The sequence below is a fragment of the Amborella trichopoda genome, chromosome 12 (genome assembly GCF_054954075.1).
Source record: "Amborella trichopoda isolate Santa Cruz 75 chromosome 12, AtrichopodaSantaCruz75HAP2 v2.0, whole genome shotgun sequence".
NCBI lineage: Eukaryota > Viridiplantae > Streptophyta > Magnoliopsida > Amborellales > Amborellaceae > Amborella > Amborella trichopoda.
This window is the reverse complement of record NC_142347.1, coordinates 48,525,234-48,545,037: the sequence shown is the minus strand read 5'-3', so window position 1 is coordinate 48,545,037 and position 19,804 is coordinate 48,525,234. Positions and strand designations below refer to the sequence as shown.

General features: G+C 36.3%; 1 protein-coding gene across 1 annotated transcript; it reads left to right on the top strand.

Annotated features, from left to right (window-relative positions):
• The first annotated feature begins 11,454 nt into the window (after positions 1–11,454).
• LOC18435646 (protein ENHANCED DISEASE RESISTANCE 2) lies at positions 11,455–15,307 on the top strand. Its single transcript, XM_020667840.2, has 2 exons — positions 11,455–12,445; positions 14,554–15,307. The coding sequence occupies exons 1-2, from the start codon at positions 12,046–12,048 to the stop codon at positions 15,072–15,074; spliced, it is 921 nt and encodes a 306-aa protein (XP_020523499.1). The 5' UTR covers positions 11,455–12,045; the 3' UTR covers positions 15,075–15,307.
• The last annotated feature ends 4,497 nt before the right edge of the window (positions 15,308–19,804 follow it).

Sequence of the window (19,804 nt, the reverse complement as noted above, 5' to 3'; positions counted from 1 at the left end):
ACTTGTATCATCGTTTCCTTTGCACGTTAATCTCATATTATCTCTGTTTGGTGGTTCTTTTCATCAAGATTTGCATTTCAGTGCAAACATGTTTTGTTGCAATTGAAACATTAATAATCTTGTAACAAAAGAAGAGAAAAAGCTCTTTGGAAACTGCCTATATCAGAAAAGTGAGACTCAGATTGTAATTGAATCCAAGCATGAACTCAGTTGGAATTCTAAATGCATGCTTTGCACGAGGGCAAAGTATCGCGACAATGTTGTGTTATATGATGTAACCCTTGGACATCGGCCGTCCATTCCTGATGATGGATGGTGTAGTAGAATTCCTTATTATGTTTATCTTCTGTGTCATATGGTTTATATGGTTATGATAACTCAATCTAGACGCACTCATGTCCTAAGTCCCATCAATGAGTTGGACGGTTGAGCTTGTACCACTGAACATGTGATTAATTGATCCGTTCATCCATTTAATGGACGGTGATAATCCCTACATGGTCATGTTGTTATCATGACCATATTGATAGATCTTTATTTAGTCTTAATTTTAACGTAGGCTGTCACATGAGAGGCATGGACTATAATTTTATGGTACTTTTAGTGTCATGTTGTGGTGATTGACTCCAGCTCTCTGTGATGGACATTTATCAAAATATAATTAATCTGTAGTCTCACATCCGGGACACCTACAACAGTGTGACATATACGAAGCACATTAGGCATTGAGTACAATACGACTCTTAACTCTTACATACAAAGGTCAAAACCATCTCATGTTGGATGTAAAATGAGTGTCATTTCCCTGCACACAGTTTTAGGAAAATTTTCTTTTACTTCATGTGCGGTTAATAGTATTCCCCCCTTAAGCTCATTTCAAATCGAGGGCTAGGGTGATTGTGAGCTTTTGTGCCGAAGGAAGGATTTTATTATAGGGTTTGGGTTGTATGAGGTTGCAACCTTATACAATCCAATTAAGTCGCACCTTAAAATTTTATCATTGCATGTAATTTTGATCTAAAATTCTTAGGATTATCTGAAAATCTATTTTTATCTCTAATTATAAATTTTAAACTCGAAAAGAAGTTAAAATCAACTAGATCTATAAACATATGAAAATCTTGAAAATGGACGGTCTAGATAATGTATTGCAAGATGTACTATTTATGGGACTGAAAATCTTTTTTCATTTTTACATTTACACATGCTGAGATGATCAATTAGAGGGGTTTTAAATTTTAAAATGTGCATCTTTTATTCTACATTTTAAGGTTGCATCCTTATATAAACTTTTTCCCTTATTGGTTTATAAACTATATTTCTGCAAATTTTGCTGGTCAAAACCCCTGACTAGTGAAAATTTGGTAGTAATCTCTCACTTTACACCTATTCCCTGTTGCTAATCTTTCTTCTTCTTCTTTTTTCCTTTTTTTTTTTTGGATTGGGTGAAGGTGGGTTTGATATCTCAGTTGTCTTGCTTTTTTACCTTATATCCTCCCACGCCCTAGTAGCGCTTTCGGCTTAGGGATAAGCGGATAGTGTGCTCCAGCAGGAGTAGGCCACAAGCGCATTCAAAAACCTTTGAATTTTTATAGGTATCCATGCCCCAAAGACTATTGACAAGATCTTGGAAAAGTGGATATTTACTCATTTCATCAATGTCTATTCTTCTTCTTTTTTATGTTTGCCATATGGCTATCACATGTCAGTGATTGATAGCTGATTTCCCCCCTGCCTTTTTAAGGTCAGCAAGTCCCAATCTCAATGAGATCTTTATGGTTGGAAACTAATAGTTTTCATATATTGGTTGGAGTTATTGCTGGTCCCCTACCTATGAAAAGAGAGTTGAAAGGACTTCATATTCAAGTTTAAAGTACTTGGCATTGTGAATGTGTACTTAATTTATCAATTATGTACCATTATGTGGTGATAGGTTTGATGCTTGGCATCTCAACCATCCATTTCCAAGATAGAATTCGCAGATTAGACCTACTTTCCTTTAAGTGGGCAAGCTAATGTATCACCCACATATAGCTTGTTATTTTAATTTGAGTAATGATCTTATAAGACTTTTCCATACCCATATGTGTAGGACCCCAAAGGATCACCGTTAAATTTGGTACAGATCTTTAGAAAAATCAAATCTCACACTCATGTGATAATTGTTCTAGAGATCTGTGTCAAATGTAATAGTGGTCCTTTGAGGTCCTATACACATGGGTGTGGGAGGGTCTCATAGAATCATTACTCTTTTAATTGTATAGGCTGAAATTTTGCAAAAATTTTGGATTTGAAGAGTCATTGAACTAAGAAAAAGTTAAAATTAAGGCATAGGCCATATGGAAAAATGTAAGGCGTCACCTCAAAACATACTAGAAATTGCAATTCATGCGTCGCAAAACACTCAAATTAATCATCTTGACCTAGAACGTTGTGGTTGTGAAAAATATTACGATTTCAAGTCCTTAAAATAGTGTTTATATTGTAACATATCACCTAGACCTTCTATTTTCAAGTTTTCACAAATCCACAAGGTCTATACTAATTTTATGAGCTAAAATTTTATAATTGGTGGTGGAAATGGATTTTAGAACCATCATAGGAATTTTGTGTGTGCAAAACCTTTTTTGGACAAAGGTATCAAGGTGAAACCTTATTTTTTCTCGTAAGGCCTAGGCCTTACACAAATTGCAACCATTAAAAAATTTATCCTTAAAGGTCCATATTTGTTTCTCATCAAATATACTAGGATTGGGCCTTAGTTGTTAGCAACTTACATTTAGCAACACTACATCTCAAGTTTGACTCCAACCAACTATTAAAATATCTCACTTTTTGCCCTTTTTTCAAATTTTATTTTATTTTATTTTTTGGCTCGCTCATTGAAAATTGCATGGGTACAAAATTTGAAGTCCAACAAATGTGTATGTTTCAAAGTCTTACGCTACAGTATAAGACAGGTTTATATAATCTTTTACTTAAATAGTGTGAGTTAGACTTGACACTGGGGCACTATCGTCTACAGCCATCCGTTTTCGAAATGTAGGGCTTAGATGTTATTAGCCAGGCTGGAAACTTCAGTGCCATCCATAGTCTTTACGAAACGTAGGGTTATGATGCCATGTACCATACTATTTAATCTCGCAAAATTTATTAAATTATTTTCAATCTTCCCATATACATGATGCATCACATTCGTTCATATCTTCTACTTGAACACTAAATTTCTTCCTCCAACGTCTAGGTCATCTCCTCTCCAATTTTATTCTTTATTTTTTTAATTCTTTTTAAGAGTTTGTAACTATTACTTTTATTATTAGGCACGATTTATTTATTTTTATATTTGAAAATGTTTGCAATGAGACTATTTACTTTTGATATAAGGAGGCCATAATCATTATTGACCATAAGATTTGAAATTGGGTGGTTGATGATATTTCATTGTTTGTACACAAAGTCAAAAATAAAATTTCGAATGTTATGATGCACTTTTATACATATTGGATTTCATATCCAATGGCAAAAAATGACTACGACTTGTTGTACTAAAAATAAATAGTCTCATAATATACAAGCTCTTTAAATATCTTGGTATTTGGAAACCTGGAATGAGATTTTGGATCACTCACCCACCCACCCACCATAGCAATATGGATGGATTGGAATGACAATCCACCCACCATATCAATATGGATGGATTGGAATGACAATCCAGATCGGTCCAACAAGCAAACAATAGGTTAAAAATAAAAAATAGTAAAACCCTGACGATTCGTACTGAATCTGATATGGACATGTGGTTCCCGAACCAAATCGTTGGATTTTAAAATACCGGACCTTATCTTAAAAGTTTTAAAACAAAATTCTAAGAGAGGACTCTGAAGAATTAGAACTGAACTTTCATCTAATTTATTTCTTTCATTGACTAGCTTCCTTCCAATGATCCCCATGTACGATTGAGTAGGCCGGCTTCACGTGGGGTCAATAATTTGGAGGGAATCTATGGCATTCGGATTTTGATATTTTATTATTTATCATGTGATCATATGGGCAACCTTCTACTGTATCTCTTCTACTCTACGAATCTTATATCTTTCCTCCTATCCAACCGGCCGTTCCGAATGGATGGTTGAGATTACTCCGATCATAATATCATACGTGTATACTATTGTTTTAAAAACAATTTCTATAAAACATATTGACACCAATTTTTGGGCATCTGCTCTTCTTTTAAACTCCACTTGTAAAAAATCTAAAAGCAAATACCAAAAAATCAAATAACCAAAATGCCCCTGAAAGTTTCAAGGGTATTTTGGATATTGTATTTCATAAAAAAAAAATTTAATATTTGTTTTAGGTGCGCCTCATTGATATGAAGGCAAATACCAAATTTCATATTCATATAAATTGTAAAAAAAAAAAAAATGAAAAAAAAAATACTCTGAAACGTTGGATCTAAGATCAAAAGATCAATAACTTACTTGATCTAAATTGAACGGCCGAATGGATAAGGGTGTATATATATCTTCTATACAGTAGGGAAAATATCGAAACCTTTCTCTTATCTTAGATATATAAATTAATACGAATATAATAAGGGGAAATAGGCTGTTAATTGATTTATTTAATGTGGGGGCCATAACTAGGTTTGGGCAGGGTGGCACCAAATAGAGCATTTTACAGAGATGACCTGGCTCCACTCATGGAGAGTGGCCCACAATTGGTGGTTTAGCTCTGAGACACGTGGATAACGATTGATGCTTCTATCCATTTTTCGAAAAACGAAGTTACAAAATTCCATCAATGGCATGCAACATAGGAGAGGTTCCCATTAATGATCAAGGGAAATAAGCGTAGAAAACGGATTGGGTGGACTTGACATAAGGTCCGAGTTTGGACCCAAATAATGGATCTGATGAGTCGTGTCCAGGTCAAATTGGCTCGGTTCCCACCCCGTTCAGGTCCGATACTACATACGATACTTTGCAGGACAAGAAAGTTGATGTAGTAAAGGATGGTCGTAGGACGGAGATGGTTATAAAAAGTTTTGCACATCATACTTTCCTATTGCAAGCATTGCTTCTCCAATAAGAATACATTCTTATTTTTATTCTTATTGGATGCATTCTCTTCATTTCTGATCGTGTAGTCAAATTCTTGATATGTGTTTAGCATATTACAATTAAGTTACCAAGCTATCAATGAATTTCCCATCAAAATGAAAAAGTTACTATCTAATCATCCAAAGTTCGTATAATTTATGGACCATAATTTGTAATTTCAAGGAAAAAGGGAATCTCAAACCTGAATTCACCTCAATAAACATTAAGGAATTCATGGTTTATAAATGGTTTATCTGGATTAGAAATAACTGATCCAAACAGGATGAGAAGGTGAGTAGGGAATTTCTTTCTCAGAATCGAAAATTGGCCCAGTTCTCTCCATTTTACAGATCGTCCGTGTTTCCTATTTTTCTTAATTTGAGATTTAAATTATCAAAGAAATACAAAAAATATGAGTATGTTCAAGGTTCTTTGTTTGTCCATCTAATTCTGTTATTTAGGGGGCTTTTTTTTTATTTAAATTTTTGTTGAATCGCCAATTATGCAGATTCGGACTGGTCTGGTGAAGGGTCAGTCCATCTGGCTCATCCGGTTATCCGAACTAGTTACCAAAACCATATCCGAAATTTTGGCCGTCCAACGCCTTTTCCTTTTTCTTTTCAAAGCTACCACATTGTGATCTCATAGGATATTCTATGCATACTCCGACGGAGTAGTCGCAATTTTTATATCTAAAATTAAATAAAGAGATTTGCAATAAGATCACTTCATTAAATATTGGAAATTTTTAAATTCTACGGACTTTGATATGTTTGACCCCAAAATTAAACACTTCTATTATTGAATCTTCAATCTTAGGACATCAATTATTGAGGCAAATGTATGATGTCGGTGATTTTTGTTCTAGGAATGTATACTTTTAAGACCTTGCATTAAGGAGATCATCGCATGCAATATTTGATAGCTTGAATGTATCACACAATTTGAAAATTTAGATTTGGGACTTTGAATCCAACTGAGTATACCATACGTCTCTAGGCATCTAATTTTAGGGATTCTCTAAGAACAAACCACTTATTTTTTTGTACATGGAAGTCACAATTATTCTAATCCCTCAAATTTCACAATGGGTGGTTGTAAGAGTGTCATTGAATAGATACAAAGTTCCGAAAGAAAAGCTCTCGGACTTCATGACCCACCCCAAACCATCCAATTTGACATCTAATGAGTGAGAATGATTGCGATCTCCATGTATAGAAGATAAAAGAAAAAATTTATATAAAGTTGCAACCTTAAAATGTAGAATTAATGTGTACTTAATAATTTCATTGAAAAATGCTGATTTTATATTGAAAAACCTTCTAATTGATCATCTTGATAACGAGATCTATGAATATGAACAAAAAGTTTTCGAGACTTAAGAATATTGTATATTCCAATTAATTATCTGGACCAGTTGATTTTTAAGATTTTCATATGTTTATAGATCTACTTGATTTGAATCATTTTTGAAGTTTAAAATTTTATAATTAGACATGAAAATAGATTGTCGGGCCATCCTAAGAAATTTTTATACTAAAATTATATGTTAAGATAAAATTTGGAGGTGCGCTTTAATTTGATTGTTTAATGTTACAAGTTTGCAACCTTATGCAAATCCCACCCAAAGATAAATAATCTTTTTGCATACAATCCCTTTCTTGTTATCCGTCTTTTTGAAGTCGAGCTTTTTTTCTTTCAAAATTTAGGTCCTAAAAAAGTCTTCTTCTCAAAAAAATAAAAAATAAAAAATAAAATAAAAAAAATCAGAGGGACTATGTATGTACCCGCGGGAGCATATAATATTTTGTAGTCCGTCGGTTATTTTTTTAATTTTCATAAAAAGAAAAGTAGGCTGTCACGTGTGACGCAGACAAAAGCCAGTCCACGCCCTTGTCCACCACCACCACCAACATAATTTTCGCCACTTTACATTATAAAGCCATGAATCCAAGCCACAAGCCAAGCCACAAAAATAATTTACCACACATGCACCCTAGGGAGTAAGAGAAGCACCTTAGGTTGGTGAATTTAGGGGTGGCAAAGGATCCGGGACTCAATGTCTGGACCCAACCTGGTTTGAGTATGAGTCTAAGGATTGGACCTGGTGGATAGGGTCTGGGTTCAACTATTGGACCCCAAAACTATTCGGGTCTAGGTCCATGCCGACCCGACCCGAATAATGTTATTTAATATATATTATTTTGATAATATTTAAATAAATATAGCTACATATTTTAGTTATAATATTTAAATATACATGTATATATTTAACATAACATTTTAAATATATATAGTGTCCAAGTCTGGCCAGGCCCAACCCCTATGGGTGAACGCTAAAAATTGGAAAAATAGGTGAGTTTCTTGGCAACATTCTACATAGTATTTTGAAAACTCAATAATTTCCAATCCAGTCATTGATTTGGATAGAAATTGGTCAGGACTGAATTAGTTTTGGGATGGTCGAGGTTATGGACCGATTCTCCCCAAATAGTATATATATATATATAAGCTTTTATAATATTTTCTTAAAAGCTTTTATAATATTTTCTTATGTCTCATCCAAATGCTCACCCCATAAACCTCTAATTTATCCGAAACAAATTTGTGGCTGAAGGATCTGCCCCACGAATTGGGGTTTTGAAACATTGGTTCTAATAATAGATGAGCCAGCCAGCTTGAAACTGCTCGAGATGGCTACAAACTGATGGTGTATCTATTCGGGTCTAAAGATCTAATGAACTCGCTCAGTTCTCAGTGATTTAACTGCTTTTGGGTTTCAATACAGAATAAGGTTGAAGTAACCTGCTGATGCAATATGGAACTATGGAGCTGGCTCGGGCCAGTTGGTGCCTGATTCGGTTGACTGAGCCGGTTTTTGAAACAGTGATTCTATGTTTTTCGGCATGTATGATTTTTTTGTCTCAACTCTCAAGACATCCTAAGGTTGGGAGTGAACCAACTATAAAAGTTTGGATTAATTATGACCTGATAAACATAGTTAATGTTATCCAATGATTTTCCCAGCTGTTTGGTCAGATCTGATGGTTGTGGTTTTCTAATACAAATTATAAAAATTATATATGTAAGGTAAGTATAAAATTTTTCCTTAAACAACGTAATTATGAATGAGGTAATTCATGACATTGAAAGAAGCATATTCTTTATGCAATGCATAGAGGATTTTTTGTCTTTTGTTTATGTTTTTTTTTTAATTAGATAAGCAGGGGGGAGAAGCATGACATACTTCTCACGAGTGGGATTATTCAAGAGTGAGTAAATTGAGATTGAGTTATGAGATTTAATTGTGAATGATGGATACGTCCAAACGGGCACGTTTAGATATTAGATGGTTGAGGAGTTGCTAAAGGTTTTTAAAGTAGTTGGATGAAGTATATGGAATACAAGTTTAGTAATAATAGGAGTAGAGACAAAGAAATAGTTAAAATTAACAGATAATAAATATAACAAAGAGTTTACTTTCGATATCTTAGGTCAATAATCCAAAAAATTTGAGAGATTGAATAAAATGTCATACATATAATTAGAGTTGAGTGGGCCAAGTAGAGATGTGCAGCTGGAGTTTTATATGATCGATGCATATTAATGAAGCTAAAGGAAAGGTCTTATAAGACAATTATGAGACCAATTTTACTATATGCAGTTGAGATGAGAATCTTGAGACGGATGAGTGGCAAGACAAGAAGGGACATTGACTGGCCCTAAAATTACCCATTAAAGAGATATATGTTATTGTGCCCTTTCATATTCAACATTGATATAAACAAGGCCTTAGATCATCTAATGTCAACAAAGGATAACAAATTTTGTTGTTGAAGTCAATTAATATTTTTGATGGATTTAACTTTAGAGCTCTATCAATCCTTCTTCATATACAAAAGAAACTATCTATTTTTAGTTATAAAAAGAAGAAGAAATTTTTTATTTTTATTACAAAGAGATCACAACTACTCTTGTCCATTAGATTTCAAATAAGGTGGCTGTATGAATCTCAATTACTAAACTAAAACTTAAAAAAAAAAAATATTGAACTTTTCTGCCACAAGTCATCTAATTTGACATCCAATGATTACGGATAATTACGACTTTCTTAAAAAAAGATAAATAGTCTCTTTTTTCTAAAAAATTATTATGACCACTGATTTTGAAATTTAAGGGACAACAATCCCACACATATATATGCACAGATTTAAAATTGCGATGAAAGGTAGAGCGTCCCAGAATTTCATGCCAGAAAATACTCCCAAAGTAGGTCCTTTGCCCGATGGAGTAAATGGTAACTGTTTGCTCCCGCGGGAGCAAAACACAAGCGATCTCAACTCGGGGTAAAGAGGCTAAAAAAGGGTCCAAGTTCGTTATTTCGTTGTGGCTCCAGCTCAGCTTGAGCCATTTAAGTTAGCGCGGAGCTGATAAATATTATGGAAGACACGTGTCAACTCTGAAGTTGCACAGCGTTGAGGAAATCGAAGCACCGGTTGGAAATTCAATTGGCCTAACCTCCAGCTCGATCAAGTTTTGAAAACTATAGTTAAACTCAAAACATTTATTTATGCTTGAGATTTCTGTAAGGCCTAGATTTTAAGAACACAAAATAAACCCTCACCTCAAATTATCAATCAGAAATTATTTTCGGCAACATAAATATCTATAATGGCTCTAAATTAATTTAAAAAAAGTACACTAAATTTTGAAACTAAAAAAAAAGTACAGATCTTGCAGATCCATGAACACATATTTTTAGGGAGAAATAGACGACTTAGATAATTTGTTACCATATAAACTATTTTTTGAGCTTGAAATCGTTTTTTTTTTTTCCACGACTATAATGTTAAGGCCAAGATGTTCGGCCTAAAGGGCTACAACCATATCAAACAATTTTCCTTTATAATATGGGATTGTGTATAAAAAGACAATCTATTTTTTGTATATAGAGGTCATAAATAATTCATATTCATTAGATCTCAAGTCAAATTGTATGGTTTGGGGGTGAGTCATGAAGTCCAAAAAGTTTTTTTTTTTAACTTTATGTTTATTTAATAACACTATCACAACCATCTATTTTAAAATTTAAGAGACATGAATGATTATGACCTCTATATACAATAGATACATGGTCTCTTTGTAAGTGATCCCCTATATAAGTGATCTCTTTGTATTAGTAGTAAAGCGCATATCATAATAATAGTTTTGTTCGATGGAAATCTTAATGGCATAAAATTCTATTGTCACCCCTTATCATGAAATTTAAGGTTATAAAATGATGCAGAACAAACATATCTATAAATAATTAAATTTTAGGCCTTGAGGTTGAGTTGATCAAATTAAGCATAAGTCCAACCTTTTCCGATAGTTTTTTGAGGTGCATCTCAGTTCAATAGTACAGTACAAAGTTGACCCTACCGCTCCACAACTCTACATCTAACGACAGGTGTGATTATTTCATTTGAAAGGAATTGGTTTAATCGTATACTTTTCACATAGTGTGTAAGCTTGTACGTCAAAACTCACTAAAAAATGCAGTTCGGCCTCAAAAACTCTTGGAAAGTTGTGCAAATCTCGTTGTTTTTCTGACTATGGTATTTGAGATTTTATAATAATGCAGATTTAATAAAATGGTAAAACCTAAAATGGATACTTAAAAGATAGAATATTTTGAAGGCTTTAAATCTATTTTTTTGAATTTATAGCATTGAGATCAAAATGGTGAATGAATATATTTTTTAGCATAAAATTAATATTTTTGGAGTCCGGGCTGGAGCCTCAATGATATAATACAAATTGGGCCACAAAGAGTTTATGATTTAGTTTCAGACGGGTCCAAAAAGTGTAATTTGGATTTAGTTTTAGACGGGTCCAAAAAGTGGTAATTTGGCGGGGCTGATACCCGGGCTAAACCATCGGCTCGGCCCGAGCCCAGCCCAGCCTAATTTAAGGTATTCAGGGCCATTATCGTCATTTGATTAGGATTGGGGTGGACCTAGCGATTTCGAAAAAATTAGCAAGGATCATTTCATCACTCTCTTAACTATGGTCTCTCTTCATATTATAAGCGTGCGTCACTGTTTTATGGGAAGCCGGTTTCTTTAGCTGAAGAGACCGAATGGGGTAGAGAGAGAAAGCCTTTTCTTTAGCTGAAGAGACCGAAAGTGGTAGAGAGAGAAAGCCTTTTCTTTGGCTGAAGAGCGAGAATGGGGTAGAGAGAGAAAGCCTTTTCTTTATCTGAAGAGAGAGGAAGGGGGATAGAGAGAGAAAGCCTTTTCTTTATCTGAAGAGAGAGGAAGGGGGAGTTTCTTTATGTGAAGAATGAGAAGGGGCGTTAGAGAGATAAAATAAGGGATGGATCCCTTCTTTGAAAGGCAGTCTGGAGAGCTGGAAGTTAGAGAGAGAAAGTGAGTGAGGACGTCAGAGAGAGACACTTAAGCACACGCAGGCAGATATCAGAGGGCAACGGAAGCAGAGGGTAGAGCGAGAGAGGGTTTTTCCTTTTTAGGGTAGGCACGCGAGGAGGGGATATCCCAAGGAAGAGAGAGAAAAAGACGAGAAGTTATAGTAGAGTGAGAAACCTTTCCTTCTACTTCTAGAGAGAGAGAGACCTGCCTTCTAGGGCAGGGAATATCTAGAGAGATAGAGAGTTTCTTTCCAGGGGATTAGGGCAGGAAGCTAGAGAGAGAGAGAGAGAGAGAGAGAGAGTCCCAAGGCAGGCAGGGAGGCAAGAAGATCCCTGAAAAGGAGTGAGAAAGCCGGAGACCCTTCCTTCCGAGGTAGCAAGCAGGCAGTTTTTCAGATCCCCAGAGAGAGAGAGAGAGAGAGAGAGAGAGAGAGAGAGAGAGAGAGAGAGATTCAAGGATCCTTGTGAGACAAGGACCCAAGGCAGGAAGCAGGCAGGCTTCAAGATCCCTAGAGAGAGAGTGTGTCATCCACAATGTGCCCAACAAAGCAAAAGCCACGACCCTCACGTGAAGAGAAACCCTCCCCCCAAAACCCCTCTCTCTCTCCTCCCCCACCGATCGACTGGAAGCATGAGGCCCGCCTCGCTGGCTCCCTCGATGAAGTCGACCTTCACACAGGCGTCAATGGATGGGCCCCACCCCCTGGCGACCTCTTCTCTCTCAGGGCCAAGAATTACTTCTCCAAAAAACAGAAATCCCCCTCTGGCGATTGGCTCTTGAAGCCACTCGCGGTCGATTGGCTGAGGTCGAGTGCCCGGCTCGACAATTTGCTAAGCCGTCCGGACAACAGGGTCGCCACTGCTCTTCGTCGTGCCCAGGCCTCTGGGTCTGCGCGTAAGGCTTTCATGTTCGCCGTTAATTTGCAGATCCCAGGTTTGATATTTTTCCTATTTTCCTTTTTGTTTAATTTTAGATGTGTGTTTGCATGTGTGTGTTATAAAGTAGTTTTTTTTATTTTTAATAGTTTACTTATTTGTTTTTTAAGACCAGATGTTAGATGAATAAGGGATTGGGGGATGTCTTTTTTGTTATATGGCAAGATGATACGACTCTCTCTCTCTCTGTAGCATCATTTGTGAAATTTATAGCTTTTTACTCTCTCTATCTCTCTCTCTTTAGCATTATTTGTGAAATTTAGAGCTGTTAATTCTCTCTCTATCTCTCTCTATTTAGCATTATTTGTGAAATTTAGAGCTGTTAATTCTCTCTCTCTCTCTCTGTTGAACGATACTAACTCTGTGAAATTTAGAGCTATGTAGGGTTGATAGCTGTTTTTTATGTGAAATTTGAGCAAAATGGTGTCCTTCTGATTTTAAAATGCCTTGGAGCTAGCAGTTCTTGTCATTTTATGGAAATTTGGATCTGAGTATTGTTTTCTATGTTCCTTTTTTAATCCATCTTGGGAGGGTTTGCTGTTTTTTTTTGTGAAATTTGGAGTTTAGTAGTGTTTCTATGCAATTTTTAGGATCCATTAGGCATAGATTTGCTTCCATTTTTTTCTTGAGTCTGAAAGCTGAGGTAGTGGTTTCATGTTTGTTTTATGGACCCATTGAGGGGAGGAATCCTATGGCGAATTCTGAGCTGATTAATTTTTGTGGTATTTTTTTGATCCATTGAAGGGGTATCCTTGCCATTTTTTATGAATTTCAGGCCAAGCAGTATCTTTTAGTTAATTTGTGGATCCTTTGGAACTTTGGTTCCTGCATTTTTTTTTTAAGCTTCGAGCTAATAGTATTTCATTTGTCATTTTAAGGATCCATTTTGACAAGGGATTCTTATTTCTTACATGTTACTGTTAGAAATAGGGCATCAGGTAGAGAATTTAGTACAGAGGAGTTCTGAGAAGTGTGGGAGGACTCCGGTCAGAACTCACTAGCGTTCTTAACCCGAATCCGGTATCGCAGACTCGGAGGAATCCAAGCAAATAATAATAAAATATTGGGACCTGCTGGACTCGGCTCTTCCCATGGGTTGGGTTCTTGACTTGCCTCCCCACTGAGATCGAGATAATTTGACCAAGTCTGTTTGAGTTTTCCAAGCCTGTCACTGAGGCATTCCCGGGATTGGGTAGAGGACAGTTTGATTGTGTGTTCTAAGGAATAAGGGATGTTCATTCTCCCAATGAGTCTTCAGGTAGTGAATTGAGAAGAAAAGAGTTGATTGAGTATTCACTCAAGGAGTTTGGATTTTACAAATTGGGTTTAGGCAGTAATTAAGTAGAGAATAATTTTATTTTCTCAGGAATATTGATTTTATAAGAAGAATTTGATGAATTTAACATGATAACCCCCTTATTATGGCTTTGATTTGCTAAATGTTTAATGAAGATGCTGCATCTGGATTCATAGTGAGACCAGTGTTTGTAAACTCAGGCACCTCCAGACTGGCCTGAGTTACTTGGACTCGGTAGTGTGTTCGAGTCCATAAGGAACCGGTCAAACTTGCCGATTCCTATATTTTACTGTTATTACTTGTAGAGACTCGGTCGAGTTTCTGACAAACTTGGTCAAGTCCGAACGGATGACCTGGATTCGCACAAGTTGCTAATTTGCAAATGTGGGCAGCCGGTTTTAAACCTTGCTCCAAAAAGAAACGAAAAGGAAAAGAAAAAACAGGGCACCCCTCAAATTGGCCTTTTTTATTGATTGGTGGTTGCTTATCTCAATGAGTTACTTAATCGAACTCTTTTTTACTTAGTGCTCAATTCACTGCCTAATCACATGTGGTGATTTGCTTTGTAGATTGCATATCTTCAAGCTCAGATAGATCTGTCATTATTAACAATATTGTTCATCAGAAAGGAAAATTCTTATTCCTTTATCTTCCTTAGGCTCATAACATTCAAATACTGTTTTCTCTCACATTAACATTTTCAGGCCTAAGAATTGTATCTCATTGTCTGCCATATTAGTCCTTTTACTCTTTTGTGACCATAGTACAACATTAATATATTTCTTACTTTTAATCTCTTGTAATACCAGGGCGCGAGCACCACAGTGCAGTATTCTACTTTGCATCAGATGATCCCTTACATCCTGACTCATTGCTCTATAAATTCGTGCATGGTGACGAAGCGTTCCGGAACTCTCGGTTCAAAATCGTAAACCGCATTGTCAAGGGCCCTTGGATTGTAAAAGCGGCGGTTGGTAACCACTCAGCTTGCCTCTTAGGCAAGGCGTTGTGTTGTCGGTATTTAAAGGGCGATAACTACTTTGAAATTGATGTAGATATCGGGTCCTCGGCTTTAGCTAATGCTATTTTGCATTTGGCTTTAGGGTATGTGACCTCAGTTACTGTTGATATGGGGTTTGTGGTGGAGGCCCAAAGCGAGGAAGAGTTGCCGGAAAAGTTAGTAGGAGCTGTGAGAATAGCCCAAATGGAGATGGGCTCTGCAGTGTGGGTTGAGCCCATGGGCCCAGAGCCTGCGAGCCGGGCACATGGGCCTGTCAAAGGGAGAAGCTTTGGAAGGGTGAAGCACCATGCAAGAGATGAGGAAGTGTGAGGAGAGAGAGAGAGAGAGAGACAGAGAGAGAAGGGTGATTCTTGGTCCCCTTGGTTTCTGTGGGGGTTGGATGGGGCATCTGGCTTCTTGTGTAGATAATAAGAGGGAGAGAAGATAAATTGCTTTTGTAGTTTCTTTGTCTTGTTATTTGGTCAATTAGTTCCCAAATTCATTTGATGGGAGTTTTAGTAAGATCCCATTTCGTTGCTGTTGCAATGGTGGTTTTCTTCCAATGGGTGATTTTTCTTATTCCCTCATATAGAGTACGTATACTTTGATCATTCTCGGGTTTAGAGATATTTTGGCTCTTCTAATAAAACAGAGTGGCCGATCACAAGATATTTGTAGTCGATTCCAATTAATTAAAAAAAAGTTAAAGATATTTGTAGTTGATCCCAATTAATTAAAAAAAAGCTACGATCCCAATTAATTAAAAAAAAGTTAAAGATATTTGTAGTCGATCTTAATTAATTAAAAAAAAGCTACGACGATGTGGGTGGAGAGAGAGAACTCTAAAATCTTCTAGTTGCCAATATTGGAGTTAAATTCCCGGAATTTTAGAGACAGACACTGATGGTCCTTCATTGGGCCCAAATAATCTTCTCTCTCACCTTATGGAGGTGGAGAATTTCATTAGGGTTTTTGAAGAGATCATTCTTGTTGATTCAATTTTGGTTTTCTTTGGGTGATCATCTCTCTCTCTCTTTTAGGGCTTCTAGAGAGCTTTCTTGTCACCTGAATGATGTCTTCCTTTTGGGAGCTATTTTCTCCTAGGGTGATTGAGCACTGCTGAGATCCTACCAGGCCATTTGCGAGCACAATGATCCAAAAATCCGATTTTTGTCTCGAAATTGGATGAGCCTTGAGTCCAGGTCTTTGGATACTTGATAGAAAATTATTATAATTGTTTTTAAATTTCTTTATAAAGTTGATTAGGAGAATTAGGGCTTCTAGAGAGCTTTCTTGTCACCTAAATGATGTCTTCCTTTTGGGAGCTATTTTCTCCTAGGGTGATTGAGCACTGCTGAGATCCTACCAGGGCATTTGCGAGCACAATGATCCAAAAATCCGATTTTTGTCTCGAAATTGGACGAGTCTTGAGTCCAGGTCTTTGGATACTTGATAGAAAATTATTATAATTGTTTTTAAATTTCTTTATGAAGTTGATTAGGAGAATCAGAAACTAATGATGCCGAAGTAGCATTCGAGTCTTATTTTCTTAACACTGCATAAGAGAAGGAAAAGGAATGTTGTTTGGGAAAATTAACAAAATGTGCTTTAAGGATTCATTACTTCAACATTTTGCTTGTTTGTTTTGATTTTATTTTAAAATGTCTATCAAAATATAGATGATCATTACTTGAAATGGTCAGAAATAAGTAAATGTTAATAATTAATAATAGTCATTAAGTCAAATATGTCTTTAACTTAATTTTTTTTCTGAATTTATGTGTTAGGCATGGTGAAAAGACTTTGTAAAGCAGTTGAGGTTTTTGTCTTGGTTTTGTTCATTGTCCTTTCTATCTCTCACTACTGGGTTCATATGCTTTGGTCTATTGTCCGTTCTTTTTCTCTCTCACTACTTGCTTGATAGACGCATTTGTTGAAGCCAGCAATGATTCTCAATTTTGGCTCTATTGGAAACAGGAATTGAAGAGTATAATAATATATAATATTGTATTATTTCTTTATTGAATTTATTATACAACAGTCTAAGGCACATGGAGACATCAGGCTCCTAACGACTCTCACTTTTTAATCGGTTTAAGATTTATAAAATTAGAATGATTATAGACGGCGTCTATCTTTGAGACTCATGTACCCTAAAACAATATCCATAAATAATGAGCAATTCTACGAGTTAAAAGAGTCTACCTGCAGAGTCTTACCTCAAACGTTCTTCGATTTCTCTCTAATCCAATCTCCCAAAAAAATCGAGGCTCTGAAAATTTGCCAAATAAGTTTCCTCACCTTTGGAAAACAATCGAAACTAAACTGTTCACGAATGTCTAGGTAACGTAACGTTAAAGCTATTCCAACTTTTGGAAAGAATTGCCTTCCATGCAAGACAAATGTTAGCTAAAATCTTTCTTCTTCTCATAATTTTTTTTTTTGACAAATGTTATCAAATTTTATTGTCAAACTAAGACATGGTTACATTACTCACTCATTGCATCATTCAAAATAGAAACATAATCCATAGAAACACCTCCTTTAGCAAGTCAATCAGCAACACCGTTTGATTCTCTAAAGACATGATAGAACGATAAAGATAAATCCCCTTCCAAATTAACCACTTGTACCCAGATCGACCACATCAGCCAGTTGACTCTTTGTTCCTTATTACACCACCTAATCACATTTTGGGAATCACCTTCGACCATTATATAGATTCATGGCTTTAATAAAAAGTAATCCTTTGATCAAGGCTTTGAATTCAGCCATGTTAGCCGTGGCAACTCCAATAGGTCCGGCATAAGCAAGAATAATTGATCCAGTCCAATCTTGTACCACACCTCCAATACTAGCACTGCTCAGATTATCGAGGGAGCTACCATCAAGGTTTATCTTTAAACAACCTTGTACAGGGAGTATCCATCTACCAACCTGTATTGTCCTAACACTCTTAGAGAACACCAAATCAACTACATTAAGCCGCACATCTATCTCGCTAAAACCTCTCCCATCATTAGTGACCGACAGCCGCCTCCATATCGTATGAATAATACGCTGAATGAGATATATATTGGAAATGCCAATTCCTTCAAAAGAACGTCCATTATGTTCCTTCATAATTTCGAGCACATAGCTCGTCTTACAATTTGCCAAATCATTGCCCCCAATTTAGGTAGAGCCAGAAATACTAACTGAGAGATGATACCCAAAACACTTTGAGGTAGCGCCACACTGAAGCCTAGCAAAGAAAAAATTCCATAGATTCGTTACATAGCAACAATGAAGAAGCAAGTGCGAAATTGACTCCGCATCCTCTTTACACATCAGGCACACATTTGGAAAAACCTTTATTCTTTTAATGAGATTATCAACGGTAAGAACCTTATTTTGCTTTGCCAACCAAATAAAACACTGAACTTTATGAGGAATGAGCCACTTCCAAATTTGGGAAAAAGACCACCTGTGGCAATCGTGGAACAAGAGGGAATACATGGCTTTTATCGAAAAAAGACCATCCTTACTATGCTCCCAAATCACCTCATCACCAATGTTACTGGACAACACCACCTCCTGCAACTGTGATAACAAGCTCGAAACCTGCGCCACAAAATAGTCATTAACACGATTATAGCGAAAACTGGATATCCCACGCCACCTGCTTTCCAACAACCTGATAGGTTTCACATATCAAAGCATTAAGGAAAGAAGACTTAGCAAATAATCAGGGAAGGAAATCTTCAAAGGGCTATCACTTAGCCACGTATAGGTCCAAAACGGAACTAGAGTGCCTTTCTCCACACTCCACCTGATATCTCTACGTAGATAGGCTTTGAACAGAAAAATATATTTTCAAAAGACAGACCTTGATGCACTTCTCCCTCCTCCAATCCAAACTCCAAACCTATCAATACAGTATTTTGCAATAAGAACCTTACACTAAAGCTGATCTTTGAACAACAAAATACACATCCACCACTTTGTCAACATGGCCTCATTCATCAAAGTCACTCTTCAAATACCAAGACCTCATTCGCATTTAGGGGTACACACTTTATCCCATCTTAACAAATGATATTTCATATTCTCCTCAAAAGACCCCCATAGAAAAGTACGCATCATCTTCTCAATTTTCTTGACTATACTTGCTGGTATTTTTAAAAGAGACATCTGATAAATGGGTAAGTTTGCCAAGCACGGCTTAACCAAAGTCACACGTCCCCCAAGCGATAGATACTTAGGCTTCCATAAATCTAATTTTGTTTGAGCACATTGAATTACTATGTCCCATACAGAAATAGGAAATCTGGAATCGAAAATAAGAAGCCGCAAATAAATAATGGGAAAATTTTCCACTTTGCATCCAAGAGTCATAGCTCGCTCCTCAGCCAGCCCTCCGCTGCAATTAACACCCACTAAAGAAGTTGTTGCAATATTTACTTTTAACCCCACCTCCACCTCGCAACACCTCAGAAATCTGTCAATATATTCAATATACTCTTTCTTAGCCTATGTAAAGATCACATAGTGTCATCTGCATACTATAGATGAAAAATAGTAGGAACGTCTCGCCCTACCTGAAATCCCACAAAATTGCCCCTATTGATCACATTAGATATCATCAAGCTGAAACACTTTGCATAGATGGTGAATAAAAAAGGCGAGATAATGGGTCACCCTGACGGAGCCCTATGGAGGAATTAAAGAAACCTTTAGGACACCCATCAATAAGAACATAGAAATGAGCTGAGGAGATGCACCCATAAATCCAGTTACACCATTTATCACCAAGCCCTATGCACTTTAAAATTTCAAGCAAAATGCTCCATTCCACTCTGTCATATGCCTTTTCCATATCCAGTTTTATAACTACCCTCAGTTCCTTACTTTCAATTCTGGAATGGATGCACTCTTGGGGAATTAAGACATTATCAATTATGAGCCTATTCTAGATAAAAGAAGTTTGGGGTCTTGAAATGACATTATTCAGCACCTTTTTTAGACGCATTGCCTGCACCTTAGTAACAATTTTGTACAAGCTGGTCAATAATGAAATA